Raw genomic sequence first — 26,559 nt, forward strand, 5'->3', positions numbered from 1 at the left:
CACCCATGTTAATTAAGAGCATGACTTCATGTGGATTAACACTTTCAATTGCTTTAAAAATCTTTTTGCCCATGCAATCCATAGGTGTGGAAAGCAGTAAAGATATGCCCTTCTAAAGAATATTTATGTGCAGCCAACCGTTTTAAAGCTTCTTAGTGTTTGTTTAAATTGAACCATAAGACAGTGTTGTTGTTGTTGTTTAATTCATCTTAAATTTAAAAGAGGGATAATCTTTGAGAGCCTGACACTTGCAGAAATTAAGTGCTAATGAAGCATTCTTACTAATAGGAAATAGTGTTTCTATACCTCTTGAATTTGTCAAAATCTGTAGTGGTACCAAATCTGTGCTGGTAAAATATTAATTTAGCCCGTTGTTACTTGACTTTTATTTACTTTCACATATAAAGTAAAATAGAATTAAACTTACTTTTTCTGAACTACTGCCTTCTTTATTTTATGTTTATTTTGTTTCACACCTAAATAAATGATAAAAAAATTGATTCACTAAATAAAATTTATTATACAAAGTATTTTACTGTACTTAAAGACAATCCTAAAGAGGAAAGGTTACCTCTCATTTCATCAATTTGCTTTTTAAATTTCTCATGTTGCTGTATAAGATCCTTAATTCCTTCAGGATTATTTCTGCACAGCTCTTGGCCTTTCTCATTTGCTTCTAGTGCTTTTTTGTGCTCCCCCAAGAGATAGAGTGAATCACAGAATCGATAGTGTCCCTACAAAAAAAAAAGAACAAAGAACTTACCACCCCCCTAAATAGAGCACGTTTTGCCAAATAAAAACATTTTCACTCCTATTTTCATCATATGAGTCTAAAAGCCCAACCCTACATTGGCTCCCAGTATGTTTCCGAGCACAATTCAAAGTGTTGGTGCTGACCTTTAAAGCCCTAAATAGCCTCGGTCCTGTATACCTGAAGGAGCGTCTCCACCCCCATCATTCTGCCTGGACACCGAGGTCCAGCTCCGAGGGCCTTCTGGCGGTTCCCTCACTGCGAGATGTGAGGTTACAGGGAACCAGGCAGAGGGCCTTCTCGGTGGTGGCACCCACCCCGGGGAATGCCCTCCCATCAGAAATCAAGGAAATAAACAACTATCTGACTTTTCAAAGACATCTGAAGGCAGCCCTGTTTAGGGAAGTTTTTAATGTTGGATGTTTTATTGTGTTTTTAATATTCTGTTGGGAGCCGCCCAGAGTGGCTGGGAAAACCCAGCCAGATGGGTGGGGTATAAATAATAAATAATTGGAGGGATTTTCATCTAGTAGAAACTTAAGTGTTGGTAGTCCCTCCTTTACTGAGCTCCACCTCTCCCTCCTGTTCAAACTTTAACCCCTGAAGAACCAACAGTGTACCACACTACAATCTTTACCACTTCTCATTAAGTGGCACCAAACCCCAGGGAGAACATTTCTGGGGAATGAATGGGAAATGGGCAAAAATCAAATTTCCCCACTCTCTCTAAGTGGGCACTGGGAGTGCCTCTTCTGTGAGCAAAACTCTGGCGACAGGATCTCTGGATCCAATCCTATGCCGGCACATGGTAGAAAGCCAGAAACAACATGAATCAACATTAGATCATTAGAACATTAGATGCAGAAAGTGAATCTAATACGTACTTGTTAAACTTGGGTAAAGGCGCCCAAAGAGACCATGCCCTAAAAATAACTGGTATGGGTTCTTTCAATTAAGAAGCTGCCAAGGACATAATTTCTACCTACTCACAAATATATTACATTTAGAGATTTTGTTCTATATTAACCAGTTTAGAAATGTTTTTTAAATAAATAGAACTATTGCATACAGGGTATCTATCCCCCAGTGATTTATAACTAGTCAAATTAACTCAAAAAGGGAAGCTTCCTGTTTATATAATGGTTAATGTTCAATGTTTTCTGACTTGAGTTCCAGCAAAGACAGATCTGTGAAAGAAATGCAGCTAACCTTTGGCCAGTTGGGCTTCAAAATTATGGCTCTCTTCCCATCACACAGGGCTTTTCTGAAAACAGTAAGAAGATAAGATACTAATGAATGAGGAAAATGTTCTCATTCAAATACAGTACATTTTTAAGCTTTTCAAATTGCAAGACTAAATCCAAAAACTTGAGAAAGTTCTGTCTTTAAAAGAGAAGAAATTTCACTCACCATAAATTCCCATTCTGGAGAGCAGACAGAGGATTCTTCAACTTACATCTCCTCCTGGGGGGAGCCAGGTTCAAATTCTGACTTCACCAGGGGGAGGGGGTATTTTTGTCTTCACAGACCTAGCCTTGCAGAACCAAAACCTTTCACATTTACCTCCCTGAATGCTGCTGACTACTGAGTAAGACAGTCAATAGTCTTTCCTTCTATCTGAACGCTTGTTCCTGCCAGGTTTTCCTTCCGAGTACTCTCAGAGGATACGAAGAAAGATATTGACCCAAACCAACATGGCAACAGTTCAATGCTAACAGGCTTCGTCAACAGAAAAGGACATCTCTGAAAGGTCCAATATACCATCCAGCATTCCTACAAGTCTAACCAAAACACTAAGCCGGGCAGACTGTCCACTCTGTAAAGTTGGAATCTATGCTAATTTACAAACAAACAAACAAACAAAATCCTTACTCCTCAAGGAGGAGAAGGAGTCATATTCACCTCCAAGATACAGAAAAGCAATACAGAAAATACAGGACAGGTTGGGATCCAAAGAGGTGGCTTGGGTCATACCTGGTGGAATTTATCATATTTATTTTTGCTCTGAGCACCTGATCTCCTTACCATCCAATAAACTACTTTTTTGAAACTATCTGCAGTTTCAAAGTACTTCACTGAACTAGTTCTATGGACTAAACATCAGGAAGAGCTTTCAGACGCTAAGAGCTGTTTGACAGTGGAGCAGTCTCCCCTCTAGTCTTTTGTTGGAAGTCGCCCAGAGTGGCTGGGGAAACCCAGCCAGATGGGCGAGGTATAAATAATATATTTATTATATTATTTTCAGCTTTGGCCCCAGCCTGGTGGAACACTCTGTCGCAGGAGACCAGGGCCCTGCGGGACTTAACATCTTTCTGCAGGGCCTGCAAGATGGAGCTTTCTGCCTGGCCTTTGGTCCAGGCCCAGTTTGACCCCCCTCTATGGGACCCTGTAAGTTACCTCTTTGGCCCTTTTATCGGCTCACGTGGGACCAACATGGATAGCTGGCCCTGATGAATACTTGATGTTCCCAACCCCTATGGTTGTAATTCGTGGGCAATCATCTAATTTTATCCTGATTCTAATTTTTAAGCTGTATTTTAATCAATTGTTTGATTGTGTTTTGATGTATTTGATATTTGATGTTAGCCTCCCTGAGCCCGGTCTTGGCCAGGGAGGCTAACATCAAATATCTTACTTACTTACTATATTATTATTATTATTATTATTATTATTATTATTATTGACTCTCCTCCATTGGAGGTTTTCAAGCAGTGGTTGGATGGCCATCTTTGATGAATGCTTTCGTTAAGATTCCTGCATTGCAGACAGTTGGACTAGATGACCCTTGGGATCCCTACAATTCTTTTGTTCATTTGTTCTTTGGTCTCTAACCACTGTGTATTTCTGTCTTTAAGAGATCACTTTTTTTATTTGACACTAACATGCATTAAATGCAATGCTCACCAGCTTCCCCAAGATTCAAAGTCCCAAAGGAGATCAAAACCAAACCCAAAAGCTCTAAAAACTCAGAGTAGCTGAAAACATTTCCAATTTAATGCCCTCCTCCTGAACTCCTTCCTTCCATTAAACTAAAAATTCATTGCTTTTTCGCTCTTGCTCATGCCATTGAGCAAGTGGGTGTGGAAGAGGATGAGACACTATGACAAACTGAAATAAATCCTCTCTAATGTAAAATAATACTAAATTTTGCAGCTGAAAATTTAACTTTATAAATGTGCATATAAAATGTTTCATAGCCATTTAGTCTCTTAAAGCAACACAGCTTTAAAAAACGGAGCATGAGATTGATATTCAGTTTAGATAAATATACTTAGGCAGTGTTTGAACACTCAACTGCAAGCCCTCTCAAGCTTTCACACTCCTCCATTCCCAGTCCCTTCGGCCCAAGGGGTTTGAATGCATAGAATTCCACTTGCCTTTTAAGCAAACTTTTGCCATTTCATCCAAACCAAGAACTGTGATTAACTGTGGTTAGTTTAATAAGCCAGCTTCATAAACCATGATTTGAAGTAGACTTGTTTTAAACTAACCACAGTTATCAATACCCACAGCTGAATAAGAACAAGAGCTTCCAAACTTCTCTTTCCAATCACATGTCATGCAGAGGAAGAGGGGAGCATGTGAGCCCAGGAGAAAAGGCTAGAGTCACTTATGTAACACTAAACCATAGTTTAGGGTTCCATTCAAATGTAGTCATTGTATCCCATGAAAAAAAATTATACTTACTTATATTGTCCAGTTCGGATAAAACAGAGAGCCCGGTTGCCATAAAGAATGTGATTTTCAGGCCTTCAAAAAAGGTTAGATTGCATTCAGTTTATTTACTCTGAACCAAAATAGTCTCCTGAAAGTTGAGCCATACATGTATTTATATGTAATTATCCAATATGACTTTTCTGCCTTAGTTTGGATTTTTGGTAGCAGTTAATACGCAAGGTTTGAAAAGCTGTGGTCTGCATAACAAACTCATTGAGAATAGTTTACAGCAGTCTCCCCATGTAGGGTGAATTCAGAAACAGGTACACCTGCAGTCCCAGTGTCAGCCTAACCGAAGCTAAAGTCACAATTGTTGCAGATAACATAGGTAGTGATTGCTGCAAATAGTAAGTACTACTGATACTGATAGGCACAGCACACAATTTCAGTACTGTAATACTGATTTGTATTAGTGGGGATACTTACCAGGTACATTGCCAAGCTTTGCTATTCAAGTGGTTTCAAATATGACAGGTTTTTTTTAAATTCTGCCATCCTGTATCTCTACTGAAAAGCTATAAAATACACAGTTCTCACAAACAGTGCTACTCAGCTGACAGTAAGGCTTCCAGCAGCAGAGCATTCCCCCCCCCCTCCCTTGCAGACTCCTCACACTCTCTAAATTGCTCTAGAAAGTTGGGAAGCCCCCCAGAGGAGATTTAAGTGGTGCACTGTGAGCTAGTGGAGCGAAGGAAGTGGTTGAAAATTGCTTCTTTCCTCTAGGAAGCCTTACCATCAGCTGAGGGACACTGTTGGACAAAACCCATGGTGTATTAGGAATGGCTACCAAAAGAAAAAACAGTGGGGGGCGCACTGTTTCTTCCGTCTCAAAAGACCAAATCTTAATCCAGATTGAGGTGATAAATCGTCTGGTTTGTTAAACAGTCACTACTCCCTACTGGACCTTTAAATCCTACTTAAGGGATTCTGCTCTCAGGTCAACATGATCCACTAAAAGATGCTAATTGTTTGGTGACAAGAGCCAAGGACAAAATAAACCCCTCTGAAAGCAAATAGACATTTTCAGGTGAAGTAAAATCTAATTAGAAGGGCACTAAGAATGCAAAGAAACACTACAATATCCATAGTGCATTCCATACCCCGTACTCTGTATATGTGCAGCTGTCTTTGGGAACTACTCTTCTCTTCATATAGAAAATATCTTTCATCTTCTGTCCAAAAAGGTTCTTATCTCAAATGCACCTTTCTACACCTTTGTTCATTAATATAATTTATCCCTTACCATAATTCTATAGCTTTTGTATAGGAAGCGGCAGCAATATCAAATTGCTCTTTAGCAAATGCTTCATTTCCCCAATTTTTCATGAGATCGCTTTTCTGTAATGAAACAGGACAAATTCAAATTAACTTCAATTGTAAAGCAATTTCAGATGGGTGCATATATATACAGTTTACTAAATTCATCTTGAACTATGAAACATCTTTAAGTTATTTTTAAGATTGTGTTACACAATGACTGTGTTTGGATGCTAACAAGCTACGATACAAACAAGCAATTTCAGCAGTGAGACCATTCTCTGATAAATCCTTGGATCCAGAACACTCAAACAACTATAGGCATGTTGCAAACGTTCCTTTCCCGGGTAAAGTTCTTGAATGGGTGGTTTTGAACCAACTTCAGACCTCTTAGATGAGTGTGATGGCCTTGGTCACCCTTGTTCATGACTTGTGTTGGGACAAGGGGAGTGTGTCCCTGTTAATTCTCCTTGACCTCTCAGTGGCTTTCAATACAAATGACCATGGTATTCTTTTGGGGAGACTGTCGGAGCTGGGAGTTGCGGATACCGTTTGGCAGTGATTCCACTTTTAACTTGGATCGCTGCTTGGAAGAACCTCCATTACAGGGTTCCTCAGGGTTTGATTTTATCCCCCATGCTATATAACATCTTCATGAAACTTAGTGGGGGTCATCCAAGAGTTCTGGAATTTGCTTTCATCTATATGCTGATGACACCCGACTCTACATCTCCTTTACAGCTCAAGCAGATGTGGCGGTGATTGTTCTGGACTGGTGCCTGGCCTTGGTAATAAACCAGATGAGAGCCAATAAACTGAAGCTCAATTGAGACAAGACTGAGATACCACTAGAGGGTGGTTTCTCTGACCAAATGAAAGGTGTGGCATTTACAAGTAAGCTCTTATTTTTTTAATACAACGTTTTGTTTAAATCTTACCTTCATACAACCGTCACAGTTTTGAGATTCAAATGCTTCTATTAAGTTGTAGTCCTCCAATATAATTTTGCTTATAAGATGCTTGTCTACAAAGTGAAACACAGTACAATGTTTACTGCTACCAACTGTAGTATCGACATGTACTTAAGAGTTACTTTTCCCTGCCCAAAATTATTCCTTTGAGAACTAAATAAATATCACACATATGTACACTAGTGTAATCCAAGTGAATAGGTCAATCTTCCATTTTTATTTTCCAATTCAAAAAAGATTTCAAAGTTGCAGAAAGAGATTTTTTTTTTTTTTACTAACAAAGTCACTTTCTCCCAAATCATGCCACCTGTCCCTGGGCTGATGTCCCTTGAGCGAGGGAGGGAGAGAGGGGTTGAATTCTGTGTCGAATCCTTGTTCCCAGAAGGGAACCTTGTTCCTAACAGGTGCTCAAAGTCAAAGCTAGCAAGATTGACACCCCCCCCCCTTGACTGTTGATGAGCAGGGGTTAAATCCAGCTCAATTTGGCTGTGCATGCCTGTTCAATGTCAAGAACAGTCAAAGAAAACAAACAAAAGAAAACGCCAGCTAGCTGGGTGAGGGAGAAGTCCCTCCTACAGTCCCTACAGTCCCGGTCGCTGAAAGAAACCTGCTTTTCTTATGAGACAGACTTTGTTGCAAGATTTACAGTCAAAGGGGGAGGTGAGCCACGTTCTGTTATCTTATTTGAATTCTACGTCTGATTTGACAAGAACTCCCCTGGAAAGGCTGATTTATGGAGCAACTGGTCTGGGAAAGTTAATGAGCAGACGCTTAGACTGTATTTTATGGGAAGTGCCAAAATGGCACCTGCCGCTTGAATAGGACTTTTGGATTAGCGTGAAAATCAACACAGGACTATAACAATGTTTGCTTCAACTCACTTGTGGAAATAACTCACAGGTTATTAAGAAGAAAAATGATAACAACAAGAAGATTGGAAGACGGGACTTGTGAACATCAAAGCAGAAGAAATATGAGAGGATTGGACCCTTCTGAGCTCAAAGCATGGGTACCCCCAACAAAAATTTTAAAAAATTGGCAAAATATTTGGACTTTATGATATGTGTTGGCATAATTCGGATTAATTAATGAGACACAATTGGATTGTTAAATGGAAATTTAATAAAAATTATTTTTAAAAAAGAAAGAAACCTGCTTTTCTGAAGACATTAATCATGATGCGGATTTTTCACATGTGAAGCAATGCCTGTAAATTGTAGGAAAGGGATGGGAGAAAGAAGCGCTTTGCCAGACCAATGCTCAGCACCAGAGATTCTGGCATGTAGGCAGGACTACCTATTTCTCAACCTTGTAATGTTATAATGATGTGTGACTGGCAGGTGCCCCCACCCACCTGTCAAATTTGGCCTGCAAGGTTGATCCTATGGAGCCAAAAAGCTTCCCCATCCATGATATTTCAAAGAACAGGTTCACTTAAGTGTGGCCTGGGCCAAAAGAATCATGCAGCCCCTCTTGCTACTCCAAGAAGCAACATGGCATGCAACTGGCACTGTATCTGGGAGGTGGTAGAAATCTATGATCCCCCATGCATGAGAATTAATGTCTCACTGATGCACAGAGTACTTTGGATCCAGGCCGATAAATTTACCAGCGAACAACCTTAAGGCACATGGCAAGCACAAAGTTGCCAACTGGTATATATTGGGAGGATGCTGTATTTCTGGTCTTCAACTGCAGAAATAACAAGTTAACTTGGTATCCCTCCTGACCTTGACTTCCTATCTTGAAGTAAAACTGGTAGTGATATGTTAACTTCAGTTTGGTCTAAATGAAAAGAACACAGGCTAAGTAGTAGACAGGATATGAGTCATGATACCAGTGAAGAATAAGCTGTTTCCTCAAAAAAACAACAACCACAAACTACATAAAAATCACTTTCAGTTAGGACTAGAGAAACAAACAAAAAAAAAACAGTTGCCTTTATAGAGCTAGTATTATGGAACAAAGGTAACTGTGTTGATCCACACACACACAAAAAAAAAAACCTTTGGGCCATACGTTTTTGGGGGGAGAAACCAAAAAGACACAAAAACATGGCAAGCCTTTGATTTCTCAGAGCTCTTCACGAGGAATGATGTTCCATAAAAGTTTTATCCTGGAACTGAATCTAGAGCCTTTAAAAACCCCGATTATAATCATCTCGCCGCTTCCTGCTTTGTGTAACATCTCACCTGTTAAAGAGTTCCGCAAAACTCAAAAGCTTGCCACCATTTCTGTGACTTTTTGGTTGGTCTTAGTCAAAGTATTACCCAACTGTGAGCCACAAAGTTTAAGATTAAGCAGGCACAGGAACCCGACATTTTCCCATACACCACTCATTGTAACATTGTGTATAACTTACATTCAGCAAAGAAAACTTCTAGGAAAGGCCAACAATAATTTCCAAGCTTTTCTAATTTCTGCAAAATACCGATGTCATCAGCATATTTTATCCAGTCAAGAGCATCATAAATATTGAAGATTCTCTATTTTAGATGAAGGAGAAATATAGAAGATACTATTATTTGAAGTACTTTTAAAAAACGACAAGTTAAATTTAAATACAAATATAGCCATTCAGGCATGAGGGTGTTAAATAGTATAAAGACTGCAGAATCAAGCCAGTGACCTGCAGTTATACTCTTGCCTCCATGAAAAGAATTAATTTCTGCAGACACCAAGAACTCTGCTGTTTATGCTGGATTGTTATCCAGTACATCCATTAGATCATTCTGATTGGGTTTTACAAACAGCAGTTTTTAGCTTGCTCCCAATGATCCACAAGTCACATTATCATTCTGACCCCATTGCATTTCAGATCATGAATGATCCACAACAAGCTTGCAGCTCCTATAAATCTGCTAACTCTAAGGAGGTCTAGGAGAGCCAGCGGCTGGATGGGAGATCACCTGGGAACCACTGGTCCGGTGCCTTCCATGATGGATGAAAGGCAGGTGTTCATTCAAAAAAAGTGGAAGCAAAAAGGCTTCTAGTATTCGAACCCGGGAGTTGAAAACAAACTTACATTGTCTATTTCAGCTCCAATTTTCAATATGCCATTGATGAAACGTGGAACATCCTGGGGGTGGAGAGAAGAAAAAGAGCAAAGGCTTATCAACAACCCTAACCTGCACTCATTTAACACCATGTCAGTGATCTGAAGGGGTTTTCTAACTTCAGCTGAGATTCAAGAGTAAGACTACACAATCCTACCTATACTTACCAGGAAGGAAGCTCCACTGAATCCAATGGGCCTTATTTCTGATTAGGCATGGCTAGGATTGCTCCCAGACTTTGGCCCTCCCTCCCTCCCTCGAGAAACTAGACTGGCTGCCTCCTTATTGTCCTTCCGCCAGCAGATGAAGACTTTCTTATTCTAGCAGGCTTTCACAAACTGATTGTTTTTAATGAAAGGGCTGCTGCCATGCTGATTTCATTATAACTACTTGTATGACTTCAATATGTATATAGTTTTACTTCTATCAATGTTTAATTGGTTTTTAATTATCTTTTTTCTATATTTTTAGTGGTTCTTATTCTTATCTGTAAGCTGCCTTGAGTCCCTGTCAGGGGGAAAAGGCAGGGTATAAATAAATATAGAATAATCATCTTCTTAATGACTTACCGCAAACTTTTTGGCTATATCAGTAACATCTTCTAATGTCTCAATTTCATATAGTCTCTCCAGATTGAGCTCACCCACTTCACAATCACTTAAATATAAACAGATTCACATTAAATGACATTTTCTACTACTATATGAGAAAGATCAAAATAAAAAAGGTACTTGGAACTATGTACACATATTAAAACAGATTTTGAGACACTCATAATTTATTTAAACATCAATAGTCAAACAAGCATGTCTATTCAGTCCAACTGAGTGTTTACTCTGAATAATTTACAAGATAGGAATGCTGGTCCATAAGAAAAGATTCAAAAAATTCAGTTGGGTCATGCCTTTAACGGAACCAACCAAAATGTCACAGAATTGTGACAGAGATTCATGTTTTCCAGTACTCTTAGTAAGACAGGATGTTATAAAAAGTAGAGAGTAAGGTGAGGGACTAGGAAAAAATTGTTCTAGTTAATTTATTGTTATTTCCCATGTTAGCATTCTATTTTTAGAACCTCTCTGTGTCCTGATGCTGCAAAATATACACTGGTTTTCCATATTTCAGTTTTCAAACAAGAGTGCAAAGTAAACATTTAATGAACAAGAAAAATGCCTGCTTACCTGGAATCAAGACATTTCTTTGTGTGTTTACATCCAGGCGCAAATAAAAATGGCCAAAAGGTATATATTTTGATCATGTCACAATATTTGTGCAGCTCAGAAACTGGTTTACTACACCATATTTTACAAATTTCACCTATGGGACAAAAAGAAAGGAAAAATAAAACTAAGCTCTAATAAGCCTTACAAATCTGAAGATCTGCATCAGTGCTTGACTGCTACATCAGATTTAGTCTATTCTTCTGCAGCACAGCAAAATGCAAGATAGGACCATTAAAACAACCATAGACAGACAAACTAAAGAGGAAAAAATATTTTTTACTAACTTGCATTGTTAGTTTATGTACCTGGTCTATATTTCACTGAAGAACAGCTTCCAAATTTTGCACGAACCTACAAAACAACATAGATATTGACAGTTAAAGCACTGAAGGCAAATAATGTGAACCAAAAGTTAAAAATGGCTCATGTGTAAGCAATAGTGAGTCATCTGATCCAGGAACAGCTTTTGAATGCAACTCAAAGGATTACCAACAAGTTATCAAGAACCAAACCCGATCCCTTTTGCAGAGCATGCTCCTACCAAGCAGTTTCTCAATGCAGGCTGAGAAGAGGATGTTTGCTTCGAAAAGCCTGCTGTATGTTATACAGACTAGCTGAGTGTTGTTTTCACCGCTGAAACAGAAGGACTTTGTTTGCTACAGAAGGACAGAAAAGAACTTCTAATCCAGCAGAATGGCGATGACTTGCAATGGACCCACGTAAAACAGTTTGTGGCAGAACAGTGCCACAGAGCTGGTGTATGAAACACCCTTTGAAATGTATAGCAGGGGACAGAAGGAGAGAACTTCAGAAACGAAAACTAGTTTACCCATGCTGAAATGTTGCACCTCAAAGCATTTAATAGAGAGTGATGTTACCTTGTGACTGGCCTTCAAAAGGGGACCTTCTACCCCCAAAGCCCAAGTCTACAGCATATATTTTTTAAAAACTGTTTCCTAGTACCGACTATGATCCTCTCCTGTTTCTACGGTGACAGAACAAGACACCTGACAGACCATTACCAATAGCTCTTTGCTGCAATGTTAACCCATGGTCAACCATGTTAAAAATGAAGAAATACGTTAATAAAAAAAACCTTTCACCAGTGGTGCCAAACGTGTTTCTTTTTCTGATATATGAACAAAAGATGTGCACATATGGGAAATAAAAAAATAAGCTGATTCTATGCTTTTCTCTCTCTCTCTCTCTCTCTCTCTCTCTCTCTCTCTCTCCTCTACAGCTAGTATCAGGAGGCAGCAAGAAAATCAAGCACAGCTTACCAGTTCACAACACGGTCTGACATAAGCTCCATATAACGTGATGTGATTGAAAATATCTGGATCAAGTTCAGGATTTGCCATTTTGCATGATCCTGAAAAATAAATAAATAAACGAGGAAACAATGAAAAGGGGGGAAATAAATAAATTAGCCTAAACACTTTGAAATATTGGTTATCCCTAAGGATTTTAATACAGGTTTAAAGCACAAAGAACCAACTTTCCCTGCAAGAACAAAAAAGATCTTAATGAAAGAGGGAATAAAACATTTGAAACCATTTGATTCAGCTCTTGGGGACACAGCTCTAAGTATAAGTATTTTATTTATTTATTGCATTTATATCCCACAATTTTCTCCAAGAAGCTCAAGTTAGCATCTCCACAACAACCCTGTGTGGTAGGCTTCTGACAAAGCACACCTCAAATCACCAGGCAAAACTACTGAATCAGAGTGCCAAACATGCCTCTAGTTCTGCTAACATAATTATTAGTACTATGGGCTTAATCTACTCTTTACAAACATTCTATTCGTTCACTAGTACCAGATGGAAAGACTTGTTTGCATTGGATTCCCTTACTGCAGAGACGGATAACTCGAGACACTCCAGATGTGGCTGGACTTCAGCTCCCATTAGCCCCAGGCAGTCTGGCCATGGGATGGTGGAAACTACAGTAGAAGGCCACATGCTCCCCCGCCTAACTCGAACTGATTTCATAAAACTTTACTTAAAACCAAGTGACACTGTGTTTGCTAACTTGTTCATATGGGAGGCATAACAGGCCCCAACAGCAAGTCCAAAGTTTGCAATCCAAAGAATAGTCAACTATAGCAGGATTAGATCAACTGTAATTGGATTGTAACATCCTCGGGGAATTGACCTGACTTTTTTCTTATGTAGATGAGATGAATGTTGGCTCAGACGAGATTGATGTCCCTACATACAATCATAACAGTATCAGGAAAACTTTATCAATGTTAACTTTTGCCTTTGAAAAGGGTGTCGTAACTTTACTACTCACAGCTTTTGTTTTTTAAAAGAGCATTGGTCCTGTTATTTATTTTTATGTCACCTGTTAACCCTCTGTTATAGGAATTCTAAGATCGTGTGTGTGTGTGTGTGTGTGTGTGTGTGTGTATAAACGTACAAGGCAAGCACATACGTACGTATATAAACCATGTGTCTGAAATAGTACAGGAGAACAATCCTGAAGCCATTCTGGCTCTCCCAAATTGACCTCAAATGTTTCTCTGCAAACATTTGAGGAAGGAAATGGGAAAAGCTTTCCAATTCTCTTTGGACTGTAGGGGCTTACACTTCCCTGTAAATACAGTCTGGCAAGTATCTGTTAAGCTGAGCACACTATCAATATGCATAACAGATTCAGAAACTAAGTATTTACCATCTCAAAGCCAGGCTACCCAGAAACGGCAATCAGATAAGGCATTATCAGGATAGAAGCAACACTTTCAAATTACTGCTGGGGACCACCTCTTTCTGTGATGTATTTATGATGTTTTGGGGGGTGGTCTTGAGCTACAGGATAGTAGGCAATTTCAAAAGTCTATACGTACAGTATAAGAGCTTGAAACCAATGTCCTGGGTTCCTCTCCTCCCTCCCTGCGTAGGGTGAGCAGGAGACCCTGTTGCAACAGTTTAACATGCTTACTAGCTGCTTTGCTTCTCAATATTCTCTGGTTTGCCTCTGTTATTTTCTCCTACCGATAGAAAACCTACGTAAGGACTCTATACGGGCTTTTAGATACCCCATAAGGGAAAGGGAGCAGTTTTTTCTTACAACACTTCCCAAAACTGATTAAAGTTTAGGTGTTCAGTCTATGCTAGTAGTGTGTACACTTTCTCTCTCAAAGTAGATATGAACCTTGAGGGAACCCAGGTAGCCGGACAGCCAATAGCATCATCTGCCAGCTCACCGTGTGAATGTACATTGGCCACAATCATTGGAAACATGCAGGTCAGCCCACTGCAACATGTTCTGAAAAGGACTCTAAAGCTTCAATTGGTTCAAAATGCAACAACAAAGGTGCTAGCCTGCCAGAGAGCGCATAGCACCAATAATGCATCAATCACACTGGCTCCTCATTTGCCTCCAGACACAGTTCCAGACCTGATACCAGTCTTTGATGCTTTGAACTCTGATAGCTCAAGAAGCATCTTTTCTCGTGGCTCTCTTAGGTCATAAACTGAGGTCCTGCCAGATATTAGCAACTCCTGTTGCTAGAAATAGGACAGGCGCCCCCAACTCCTCTAGCAAACATCTTCCTCCACCTGAATTCTTAATTTCCTTTTTAAATTGTTTTTATTAAAGATGTTCTCAATCTCAAAGAATTAAGGGGAGGTGGCTGTGTCACTTCAAGAGGCAGGCATGTTCAGAACAGCTCACCTGGAATCCTACAGGCAAATACGTGAGAACTCTGAGGGTTGCCTGATTAGAGGAGCACAAAAAAGGTTTTGATTGTTTGTATGTATGGGGGATTAGCTCAGAAGGTGCAGGAGCCGGGTGGGGAAGAGTGTCAGATCCAGTTCCTGTAGCCTGGCAATAAAAGCAGAGAGAAGAAGCAATCTGTGCAAAAATCCTGAAAGCAGTTCTCTCTCTGGACTTTGCTGCCCCATTGTTGCTATGCAAGTATTTTAGGCTGCAGAACACTCCAAAGTCAGTATGGTGCAGAGTTTACATAACAAGTATGGAGTACGATAAGCCCTGGGACCTTATAGCGAAGGGAGGGTAAAAAATCTAAACTGAAATAATAAAAAAGAGGTAAAACTGTTCTGCAAGCCTTTTAAAACACTAATATTTATTTAGCTTCCTGATAAGACTAACCATATGTTTAAGGTAGAATTCTAAGCATCTGCCCACAGAGCCAAGGCCTACTGAAACTGTTACAGGTCAAGGCTTTACAGCTGGCTGCTAGATAACAAAGCTATGAATCTAATCAAGGCTAAATTCAGCCACAATTTATACTCCCCCTCCCCCACAGCCAGGGGTGGGGTGCCTTTTTCAGATTAAGAGCCACATTCCCTTCTGGGGAAGCATCCTGGGACCACAGGCCAGTGGATGAAGCAAAGAACGCAAATTTTGCCACTGTATATTGAGTGGGCTGGAAGATTCTCCAGGCACCCCTCTCTGTCTCTCATGCAAGTAACCAAGTCATCAGCACATTCCAGGTAAGCAAGGCCAGAGAAGGGAATGGCTTACAGAGAGCAGGGGTGGCCTAAGTCATATAGAGATGCCAGGAGGGCCACATTGGGCTCCCAAGCAAGAGGTTTCCCACTCCTGCCCATGGTGCAACTCTACACTGCCATGCCTGGTGAGATCAGGCTGGTGGGCATGTGGAGCAGGATGTTTTTGACCAGTCCCTCCAGGCTTTGGGGCTCCCTCCTCTGGGATAGCCATATGGCCCCTTGCTTTTAGCCTCCTGGCGCAGGCATAGCATTAAGAGTTTGGTGTTTCGCTGAGCATTTAGGGGAGAGGCGTAAGTTTTAATTGGATGCAGTGTTTCTGCTCTTAACATTTCAATCTCCATTGTTTGGTTGTTTTAGTACTATTGGTAGACTGGTTTATTCCAGTTGCCACCAACCTCTTCAGGCCTGTAGTCACATTTGCAAATCAGGGAAACGGTATGGGCACTACACAGACCTTGCAACACACCGCTATCTATTCTGCTGGAAACAACAGAATGCTTCATTCAAGCTGAACTTTAGCAGGGGAAGGGGAAGAGACCACTGAACAGAACATGTGCTTCTATGGTCACCTGAGATCTGTGGGTGAGGGGTGTTGTACAAATTTAATAAATAATAATAATGTTGGTGACCCCCTAGTTTATTCTATCAGCTCCTTTTTAAATGTATATTTTGGTTACCTTTCTTTAACCAGAAAAGCTAAACTCCAGTCTCCTTTTCTGATCTCTGGTTGTCTCTGCCATTTTCTCCTTCCTTCAAGCTAACATGTATTGCACTGGCAGCAGCACACAAGTTTTTCATTCTCCAGCAATTCACACATTACAGGCTTTCCTGCATATTCACTGACAGAAAACCCAGGTATTCAACTGAGGGTACACTTGACAGGAAGCTGCCAATATTGATTCTCAGCAGCGCGGGCTGTATATGTTTTTCCAAACATGTTTTTCTATACTGTATATGTTTTTCCAAACATGCATTTGTCTAATTCACACATTGTGGTTTGGTGCACAGCAGAAAACCTAATGCATGAACAGATTATGAAGAAGTCTCAGTCTACGTTATCTTCATTGAACTCAATGAGGCATACTCTGAGTAGTCATGTTTGTGAAAGTCTGACTTCCTGGCTGCAACAGAACCCTCTGAATCACCAACACAAAACAATGCATATTGTTTCTACCTCCACTTGATTGGGCCACAAATGCTTTTTAAAAAGATAAAGAAAATTATCAAAAGAGGAAACATCAATCAGCCCACAGGCCTTATGTTGTAAATTTGAATTTTCTCAAATTTAAAATGGAAGAAATTGTACTTTTAACTGTATACTGTACTTTTTTATAGTAATATAGTGTTCGTTGTTTGGGGGCTTTAGGGAAAAAAGTAATAAATCCATTAAAACTAAGAGAAATTACATGGGGTTTGGGGGAATTTTACACATGCAAATAACTCACTCCAATATAAAGTTGCACAAAACTGCCCAAACAAAACTAGGAAGCTCATAACCAAAACATCTGCACATCAAAGGGATTTATTTTAAGAAGTTGGCCCTGGCGTATATAATGATGGACACACAAATATAATTAGTATTAGGAACTTCCTGTAATGTTTATTTAAGAAAAAACACACTTAAAATTCACAACTTGGGAGTGTGGATTGCCTTTCTTCTGATATGGAGACAATGATCCAATTCAAAAATTCCCTGGAAACGTGCATCACTGCAAGATTCTGCATCCATCACTCCATAGGGCCACCCTATGCACAACGGCACAGATCCAAAAGAAGAAGAGAAGGTTTTTAAACAAGGCCTACCCCAAACCATAATCAAATCGTGCATCACCCCAGAAACACATCGCAAAAAATCACCACCATGGGCACAAAGGCGTGGATCTAAAGCACAAATACGTACATACGATTGTTACACAGAATGCCTCCAACTCTCCCAGACCCTGTACAGTCATGCAACTGTTTAAAAAGTGCCACTCTCAACTTGGGGGGTGGGGCTGGGGTCCGAATCTGCACTTAGGCATTCGACGGGGGGCGAGTGTTTATTAGTCCGCTTCCAGGTCATCCAAGGAGGAGACTGGAAAGAGTTTGGAGCCTTCGGAGCGGAAAGCCTGCAGCGCCTCTCCAACAGCAGGCCTACTGCTACAAGCCTAATGTTCCCGATTCCGGAGCGGGCGTGGCTGGAAGGAAGCGATCGCCTGGCAGCATTCAGACGTGCACTTCAAAATCACGTTCCCCGGCCACAACAGCCACAGGCTTAGCCGTAATCAATATGGACAAAAGGGCCTTTCGCTCACGCACTGTTTGAATGCCAGGCTCCAGCATGGGAGAAACGTGAACCGCCCAAGAGACTGTGGAGCAGCGGCCAGGCAGGCAGGCCAGGAGGCTGGGCCACGCGGATTCCCAAGCAAAGCCCCCACGCCTCCACCCACTCTCCGCGCGCACCGGCCGTACCTCTCTCACCGGGCAGACGGGCGAGTCTTTGCGCAGCTTCCGCGCCGCCTCCGCCGCTTTGCTTCTGCTCCGAGCAGCCACCTCCACTCGCTCCGCCCGCTCGCAAGCGCTGACGTGCTGCTCTGCTCTTCCCTCCCCAAGCAATACGCAGGAAAACCCACAGGCGACGCTTCGGTTTCGTTTCCGCTGCTCTCCTGCCATAGAGCGAGAAACAGGCCGGAATTGCAACCCCGTAGACTTGAGGGGAAATGGAGGGACGATCCCATTCCCTCGGGGTGGAATGCCTTGGTTCCTTTTAACGATTTGCGGGAGGGTTAGCCGTGTTGCAGCAAAAAAGGCTTGCATCTTTATTATGGCATAAGCTTTCGTGGACTGTGGGCCACTTCATCAGAAGCGTGACATGGCATTTTTAATAACTATCCTAAGCTTGTGTGTCTATATCTTTGCAATCAGCGAGATTTGAGCTGTTTGCATTTAATTTCCTGTAACCCAGGTTTCAACCCCATCAGTGCTAGGTGTATAAATATTACTCAAGAGAATGTTTCCTGTATCTGATAGAATTGGCTGTAGTTCCTGAAATCTTGTGTTTCGGTTCCTTCTGAAACATACTTTTCTCTGCTCAGGCCCACAGAAAACCAGAATTATAGCTCAGTCTACAGGGTACCCACAGCAACAAAACACAGGGAAGATGCACTTAATGAACTCAGATATAATTTTGCGTGTATTGTTTTGTGTGCAAAATGTTTATGTTGGTGTTTAAATGTTTCAAAAATAACACTGCCAACGCCAATGTTCTTCTCCATACTGAATGTATGAGAAGTGGCTATGCTGAAGAGTGGCTCACAGCAGCCCCGCAAAAGGGGATCCAACCTCAACTTAAAATCCAGTTGGGACCAACCCAAATATCACAAAAAGGTGACAAGCCTCCAAACACTCCAGAATTCGTCTTCAGGCAAGATGTTGCACAAAGCAAGGGATAAGAGGGACAAGTAAAAATGCAAAAAGAACCAAAGAATGAGCTAATGTTGTAGACATGTACTGTAATTACGTTTATACTCCTAAAAATATGGAGGATCCATCTCGACACACTTAGATGACATTTTTATTGAGCCCATTTTAAATATTGTCCAACTGTGGATTCTGAATGCTTTTTGTATGGAGCAACACGACTACCTTTGCAATGCATGTGCCTCGAACTACAAAGGGTTAGGGTATTATGGCATATTAAAGACTAACACTTTTATGGTATGAACTTTTGAAGGCTTCATCTGATGCAAATAGGGCGTGGTGTGTGTGTGTGTGTGTGTGTGTGTGTGTGTGTAAAAGCAGCGAGGTTGGGAAACGAAGTGCCAAAAGTACAGACAGTGAGAATTCAGTTAGAGCCGACTTGTGGGCAAAAATAAGCGTAGAGACCCTTTTTTTAAAAAAAAAAAAACACACAGTAGTGCTAGATGCCCAAACAAACAGCTTGCTAATTCGGAGGTGACTTAACATCCTCAACGGGGCCATCAACGAGTCTATTATTCGAAGCATAGAGATAGAAAGGGTTAGCATCGCACAGCTTCCATTTCCGGTAAAAAAAAAATGAAAACCGCCATTAGCTGTGATTCCCTAAGCGGGCTCAGAATGGCGCCGCTGCCTCCCTTTGGCATATCTATAGGGAGCCCGCACCCCTTTACATCGGAAGGGAGAGCCGAAAGATGGTTCAAATTGCGGACCAGGAAGGCTAAGACGGGCTGCGGCGCAGTTGTGCGAAGGGTTGTGGAGCATCTCTAATGTCTCCTGGCTGAAGTTGTGGGCTGACTCACACGCTCGCCCAACTTCCGGCTGAATTTGGCGAGTTTCCATCTGACGGGTTCGCTAAGGGGGGGAAGCAGCAAGCCGGGACTGCAAGCTGGGACCATCGACGCCTGCAGTCGGTTGAAATGATGGATTTGGGTGGGTGGATTTCTGCGAGGGCAGTTTAACGAGACAGTTGCAATCCTAGGTGTGTTTTGAAGGGGGCTTTTTGGAAATCCAATCCAGGCATCGATAGAGATTGATGAGATCAGGGCGGATTTTTAACTGGGATGGGGAATATTTTACAGCAGTATTTTTAAAACAACACCATGCCTGCTTTTGGGTGTAGTGCGGTTGTTAGAGAGTTAGGACTTGGTTTGGGGACCAGGTCCAAATTCGGGAGTGCCCATAGCTCGCTTGCTTTGCATGAGGAAGGTTCCAGGTTCCGTTCCCCAGCATCTGTATGTAGGGGTGGGAATAATCCTGCTCGAAACCCTGGGAATCCTCTGCACGGCAATGGTGACTGCGATTAGCTCGATGATCCAAGAGTTTGACTCGTGTCTAAGGCAGCTTCCTGCCCCTGTTCAGACATGAAGACCTGGGCACAGTCATCCTCTCTTAGCCTAACCTACCTTACAGGATTGCTGTGAAAATATTTTTCAAGAGAAGAAAAGGAGGGGTGAGAAAACCATATATGCTGCCCGGAGCTCCTTGAAGGACAGGGACGATATAAATTTAAAAATAGTAACTTCCAGTTGCCTTTATAGGGAGATGCATGTACTGTAGTCTTTATTCACTGCAGGTCTGCCTTATATTCTCCCCACACCCCCAACAAAGAAACCCACTTTGTGGTTGTAGAAAACACTTCTCATAATTAGCTCCGAAAGTTGTTGGTTTTTAATACAAAGTTTAATGAATGATAAGAGAATATGAAGCTGTTAAAACTGTTCACAGGCCCCTTTTGGTGGGGACTTAGGTGTTTGGAAGTGCTAGATGATTTGTAATTGCACATTAGCATAAATTGAAGTATTTGAATTTGTAACCAACATTGCCCTGGATGCAGCTGAGAGTAAGCTAACTTTTCATATTTCTGATGAAGTGTTTTTTGTAACTTGCCATCTTGCATCCAACCAAAGCAAGAGTGATGCCTAGTTTGTATCTCTTGTATACTTACAAGTTTTACTGTGTTTTCCACAGTTTCGCTTCTTCAGTTGGTGGGGAATTTTATTTGAGAGCAGTGCCTTGTTGTTGATGGAGGTAGAATGCTAACACAACAAAACACTAATGGTCTTTCCCCCCTCCTAAATAGATAAATAGAAGACAGCAACATGGTTGAAAACTCACCGGCTCCATTGCCAGAAAGAGCTATATATGGCTTTGTTCTGTATTTAGGATCCCAGTTCCTATTTAGTAAGTATACAGTATTTCTGTGTTCAGTAACTCATTTTAGCCCAATCCTCCTTCCACAGTTGTGACTGCACTCCAAGAAGACACCTTGGGCAACCTGGTTATTTCACCTTATAATCAACCACTTACACCCTTTCATAGTTCCAAGACTTTAAAGTGTGATGGTAAGGAGGATGTCAATACTGAAAGCAAAAGTGCTTAGGGATCATGACCAATTAGGCATGCTGGGTTGAGCCTCTGCAAGGGTTGCTAGACCTTTTGAGGAGCCACATGTAAGATTGTACTGTAAAGGTAAAGCTCATTGATTTCATTATGACTTATTCCCAGATAAGTGAGCATAGGATTGCATTCAAATCTGTGGGAATTGCTTCCAGGTAGTCATGCACAAAATCTAAAGGAACAGGTTACAGGGAAGCCTTCTTCTGAATCCTCAGTTTTATTTGTTGTACTTTGCCTTCATTTGAAAGCGCTTGACCAATATTCTTATTGTTCTAAAACATGCAATCCTTTGGACTTGTCTTGTCATTCAGCCATTTGAATAACTTTAGCTCTTCACTGTCGGAAGCTGCTAAGTGGCCAGTGATGTCTGATAGACTTCCCCCTTCTCTGCACAAGAACCTAACCCTATTCATTTTTACTTGAAGTAAGTCTATTGCAGCACTGTAGTGGTATTTCATCCAGATATTAGCCAGATCAGAATCTCATAACCGGCAATAACAGGCTTTCCAGTATCTGAAGAAGTGTGCATGCACACGAAAGCTCATACCAAGAACTAACTTAGTTGGTCTTTAAGGTGCTACTGGAAGGAATTTTTTTATTTTGACTATGGCAGACCAACACGGCTACCTATCTGTAACAGGCTTTCCAGTGACAGCCAGGCCATAGATGCAAGCTTGGCTACTTTGTTGTAGGAGATCGTATTCCAGCTGCCATTGCACTTTTCTTCCTTCTTGTTTTATGCAGTGCTGTACCTTGTCTGGGCCTATATACCTGAATCCTGGCTGTTCTCCTGGGGGTTAACATACTGGCCTCAAAAGTAGGTTTGAATAATTTTTCACACTAAATGTCTTTCATGTCTGTAGACCTCAGCTAAATAGAGAATAATAGTTTCTGTACATTTTGCCTTATAGCTCAAGTTCTACAAATACTGGAAACATCCTTTTTTTAAAAAAAATGAAAGCTGAGAATTCAAGGAAGGGAGGAGGTTGCTGCTGCTCCCTTTTGCAGCACTAGCCTCTGGCAGGGGACACATCCATGGCTAGTCAGAGGCTTCTGGAAAGCCTGTCATAGCAGAGCATGAAGGCATGCATTCCACCCTTCCCCAAAAATAGACCGTCCCAAGCACCTGACATTCAGAGGCAGTATGTTTTTGAAATGATTTCTACAAGAAAGGCTAAGAGCTATTGATGTCCTTGTTCTCATTACATTTGTCTAACCTTTTTTTTTTTATAAAAAAAAGCCTTCCAAGAAAGTGACAATTGCCACATCCTGTGCCAGCAAACTCCCTAGATTAACCATTCTTAATCAAGTCGCTCTTGTGTGATGAGAGATGGAGAATCATTTTGGGAACTCTTGCTCTACTGTTTGGGTGTTAACCAACTAAGTCATGCTCTGAACAGAACCACCGAAATCAGTAGACCTACTCAAGAGTATGATTGCCATTAGATACCAACACTTGTTAATTTTTAAAATTTCTATCCTGTCCTCTGCCCCTTTTGACTTGTTTACAAAATTAAAAGGCACCAAACTTGCCCCACAGGGAAGCTGCTCCAGCCTCAGTCATGCTCTTTGCTGTACCATTTTCTCCAGCACTACACCATTGTCTTTGAAATGTGGCCGTACTTCATTTAGTGCTTGAAATGATTTCTGCTGTGTGTTTCCTTGTGTATACAACTCTACATAAGGTAACTGTTTTTACCTCCATTTCATAGGTTCTGGGCTGTCGCTTTGCCTGTCTACCTTTTAGTTAGCGTGGGAATAGCCTATGTACTCCTCTTTGGTATTAACATGATCAGTACTGCTCCACTGAATTCCACACACACCATTACAGGTAAGGATGCTGACAAGGACTGCAAGTAATACACTCATAATACTATTTTTAGCTACTCACAATACAGTCGTGTCTTGGTTTTCGAACAGCTTAGTTCTCAAACGTTTTGGTTCCCAAATGTCACAAACCTGGAAGTGACTGTGCAAACTATTTTTGGAAACCAAATGTCTGGTGGGGGTTCTGCAGCTTCTGATTGGCTGCAGGAGCTTACTGCAGCCAATCAAAAGCCGTGCTTTGGTTTCTGAACATTTTGGAAGTTGAAAGGGTTCCGTTTGACTTCCAAGGAACGACTGTACTTGTTTTTATTGTGGGACTTGTGAGCGCTGGGGCTGAATAGGTATTGCATGGTTGACCACGCCTTCTCCTGCTCCCCCACAACAGCTTTCAAAGGACAGTGTAAAAACATACACCTAAAAGAACAGAAAGGAAATCAGAACATTATAAAAAAGAGAAAACTTTGGTCAAAACGGTATTACCCTACAATAGATGTGCAAAAGAGTTAATAAAAGCATCAAGATTTCCGTGGGCATACATACATCTTGTGGGCAATGCTGATGTGATTCTGCAACTTGTAGCTCCCTCTTCAAACAACCTGCACCTATACTTTATTATAGTTTAAAATATCTACTCATGGGTCTGGTTCGTACATGCATGTACTTGTAGAGTAAGTTTTATCATCAGTATGCTTTTTGTCATTTGCATTTGTAATAAATGACTCTCATCAACACATGCAGCTTGACACATAGATAAAAGGCTTTCCACTGAATTAACTCAAGAGTTTCTGCATTCCATCAATAGATTACGACATATCACATGATACCTTTCCTACTTTGCCCATCATAGAGTTGATCTATATACTGAGGGAAATGGCACATTACTGGCCTACTTGAAAATGCGAGTGGGGAATCATTTCTGGTATTAAACATTTTATTTCCTGCCTTTCCACAGTTCTTCAAGGCAGCTCAAAGCACCAGCGTATAACAATTTCATACAAGAAAACAAATTTAAACATGAATACTAGAACTGTGGATGTTAAAACCTAAAATAGCAAAACCAAATCACAATCTTAGTTTAATTTAGATGATAGATAGATAAATAGATGATAGATAGATAGATTCCACCCTTCAGGAGAGCATCCAGGCTTGTTTAAAAAATAAATAAAATTAAATACTGTGTTAAGAGGGTGAGATTTAAAAGCCAGGGAGAATAAAAGCAAAAGATTGTAGTGTTGGTTCCAGGTACACCTCTGTGGGATAGAAATTTCACAGATGAGGTTTTTCTACTGAGAAGGTTTTAATCATCCACCTTACCTCTGATGGTGGGGACACTTGGAGGTGAACTTCCAAAGGTGGCTTCAATACAGTATAGTTCAGGGGTCTGCAACCCGCGGCTCCGGAGCCGCATGTGGCTCTTTTACACCTTTGCCGCGGCTCCGGGGCGGATACTAGCAAGGGGAGGAGGCGCATTGTGCACCCCGACACTCCCCACTGTGGCGGGCACTGTACTGGCTGTGACGTCGCATAGGGGCAGTGCGTGCGTTAGTCCCGACATCACCTTCCCGCCCGCTGTCAGATCGCGGCTCTGGAGATATATTTGTTTTAAATGTCGCAATGGTTTTGCGGCTCCCAGGTTTTTTTCCCTTTGGAAACGGGTCCAAGTGGCTCTTTTTGTCTTAAAGGTTGCAGACCCCTGGTATAGTTGCATCTTGTGTCTCCACACAAGATCCGGGAAGCCCACATGAGAATATCCCAGGGTTTGGTAAGCAAGTCAGAGAGATGAAAAGCTCTTTCTATGCCAGGAAAACCCGGCACAAAAGGAGCTTTTAAGTTTTCTGCCTTGCATGCAATTAATTTGTGGGATTTCAACCAGCCTTTTGGAAGGTATGGTTTAAATGGCAAGTGGGTTCTTACGGAAAGAAGTGTTGAATGGTTTCCCTACCTTTTAAAAAAGTCCTTCCTTGCAGAAGCTACCATATTTGAAAGATGAATAGCTTAGACTACACTTAGTGGAAGCATAACATTAAATTATCCACCCCACTGCCTGCATTTTGAAGTGGTACAGTCCCCAAAGGATTATCCCACTTTTTCTGAATATATAGGTCATTCCTTAGTCTCTGGGACTCACATGGTAAAGCTGTATGCTGATTTTGTATGGTGGACTGCAAGGTTTTCGAAATTTGGAGTAGATGTGCTAGCTTATTAGAGGAATCATTAATATATCTTGCTGTAAAACTACTTCCTTGTGAAAAAGTATTTTCTTTAGTATGACTAAAGCATGACGTATCTTATTTTTCCTTACATTTTCTACAGACCACTACGCAAAAAATCAGAAATGGAAAAAACCACAAGAAGACGCTATCCCTGCATTAAGAGATATTCCTATCAGTGAAGTAAACAAAATGTTTTTCTTGTCTGACACAGAAGACTGCCCTAGACACTAACCGAAGAAAAAGTATTTTTTTATATATAAAAAAAATAACCAAACTTATTCATATGGGAAAGATTTATAAATTCCTGTGTTGAGGAGGCTGGTTGGTAATGAAGTGCTAAAATGCTTGACTTCAGTGAGATTATGTGAAAGTGCCTCAAAAATATGGATGCAGTACTAATAAAGCATCTTTCAAGGACTGAGTGTCTTGCTCCACCTGGTCCCCAGACAAGCCAAGTGCCATTTGTCCTCAGCCTGTGCTCTTTACATCCCAAAAAACCCCCACACACCACAAATATATCTGAGCAAAGGGCGTGTCATTTTTACCTTAACAGAAGCTGTGTGTCTCTCAGTTCTCCCATGCTGTGACAAACCTTTTTTAAAAAGAAACTGCCCAGAGTGGCTGGGCCAACCCAGTCAGATAAGTATGGTACAAATAAATTAAAATAAAATAACAACAACAACTATTATTATTATTATTATTACTTTCCCTCATGCTTCTGTAAAAGCAGTGAACCAAGAACGCAAAGCAATTTTGTGTTATTGTCCTCTCGCTGGAAAGTAAAATCTGCAGAATCTGGTAAGGCCTAAAAATCAGAACTTGTTTTCTAATCAGCCTGCTCCCCAAGTTCTCAATAAGCGGCTATCCTGCATCAACTCTACAGATATCTCTGTAAACTAGATCCTTTGAATTTATGTGAAATACCTGTGTTCTACAGTGTTGAAAAAGCTGAAGATAATCTCTCAGCTCTAAAGCTATCAATTAGTGCTGCTTTAGGGGGAAACTGCACAAGATCCTACTCTGATTTCCTGTGTCACATCAACCGATACCCACGTTGATAGTGATATATATATATATATATATATATATATATATATATATATATATAGACAACCCTAACCTTATTTTGTTTGGCAAAACTGCACTACTTGTGCCAATGTAAACCACTTAAGAACAAGAAAAATCCTTGATCCCTTTGCTTCCTAAA

General features: G+C 41.0%; 2 protein-coding genes across 6 annotated transcripts in view; one reads left to right on the plus strand and one right to left on the minus strand.

Annotated features, from left to right (window-relative positions):
- TTC3 (tetratricopeptide repeat domain 3) overlaps positions 1 to 19,431 on the minus strand; it is a 60,661-nt gene extending 41,230 nt beyond the window's left edge. The window contains exons 1-14 of one of the 3 annotated variants that reach the window (XM_083500162.1): positions 19,373 to 19,431; positions 17,917 to 18,101; positions 12,256 to 12,347; positions 11,281 to 11,326; positions 10,934 to 11,069; positions 10,322 to 10,409; positions 9,722 to 9,775; positions 9,059 to 9,182; positions 6,664 to 6,749; positions 5,712 to 5,806; positions 4,439 to 4,501; positions 1,961 to 2,015; positions 572 to 734; positions 428 to 476 (exon numbers count right to left, since the gene is read on the minus strand). In XM_083500162.1, the coding sequence (XP_083356288.1) occupies positions 428 to 476; positions 572 to 734; positions 1,961 to 2,015; positions 4,439 to 4,501; positions 5,712 to 5,806; positions 6,664 to 6,749; positions 9,059 to 9,182; positions 9,722 to 9,775; positions 10,322 to 10,409; positions 10,934 to 11,069; positions 11,281 to 11,326; positions 12,256 to 12,347; positions 17,917 to 18,101; positions 19,373 to 19,416 (1,280 nt within the window). In that variant the 5' untranslated portion in view covers positions 19,417 to 19,431. Of the gene's footprint in view, positions 1 to 427; positions 477 to 571; positions 735 to 1,960; positions 2,016 to 4,438; positions 4,502 to 5,711; positions 5,807 to 6,663; positions 6,750 to 9,058; positions 9,183 to 9,721; positions 9,776 to 10,321; positions 10,410 to 10,933; positions 11,070 to 11,280; positions 11,327 to 12,255; positions 12,348 to 17,907; positions 18,906 to 19,372 lie in introns of those variants that run through there. The other 2 variants (XM_083500161.1, XM_083500163.1) reach the window with 2 other exon arrangements.
- An 84-nt stretch (positions 19,432 to 19,515) lies between these two features.
- On the plus strand, positions 19,516 to 25,769 carry PIGP (phosphatidylinositol glycan anchor biosynthesis class P). 3 transcript variants are annotated; one of them, XM_083500266.1, is made up of 5 exons: positions 19,516 to 19,845; positions 20,996 to 21,096; positions 22,057 to 22,129; positions 23,025 to 23,143; positions 25,453 to 25,769. In XM_083500266.1, the coding sequence occupies exons 2-5, from the start codon at positions 21,015 to 21,017 to the stop codon at positions 25,581 to 25,583; spliced, it is 405 nt and encodes a 134-aa protein (XP_083356392.1). In that variant the 5' UTR covers positions 19,516 to 19,845; positions 20,996 to 21,014; the 3' UTR covers positions 25,584 to 25,769. The 3 variants fall into 3 exon arrangements, with proteins under 3 accessions (XP_083356392.1, XP_083356394.1, XP_083356393.1); XM_083500268.1 differs by having other exon boundaries at positions 19,551 to 19,743; XM_083500267.1 differs by having other exon boundaries at positions 19,575 to 19,894.
- Positions 25,770 to 26,559: the final 790 nt, after the last annotated feature.

Source organism: Podarcis liolepis (assembly GCF_965112155.1).
Source record: "Podarcis liolepis genome assembly, chromosome: 4".
Taxonomy (NCBI): Eukaryota; Metazoa; Chordata; class Lepidosauria; order Squamata; family Lacertidae; genus Podarcis; species Podarcis liolepis.

What these genes read in the sequence shown, in the direction of transcription:
- PIGP (XM_083500266.1), top strand. Translation starts at nt 21,015, where the DNA reads ATGGTTGAAAACTCACCGGCTCCATTGCCAGAAAGAGCTATATATGGC. An exon ending in AGGATCCCAGTTCCTATTTA is followed by an intron (nt 21,097 to 22,056) that starts GTAAGTATACAG and finishes TGTTTTATGCAG; the next exon opens with TGCTGTACCTTGTCTGGGCC. An exon ending in TTAACATACTGGCCTCAAAA is followed by an intron (nt 22,130 to 23,024) that starts GTAGGTTTGAAT and finishes TCCATTTCATAG; the next exon opens with GTTCTGGGCTGTCGCTTTGC.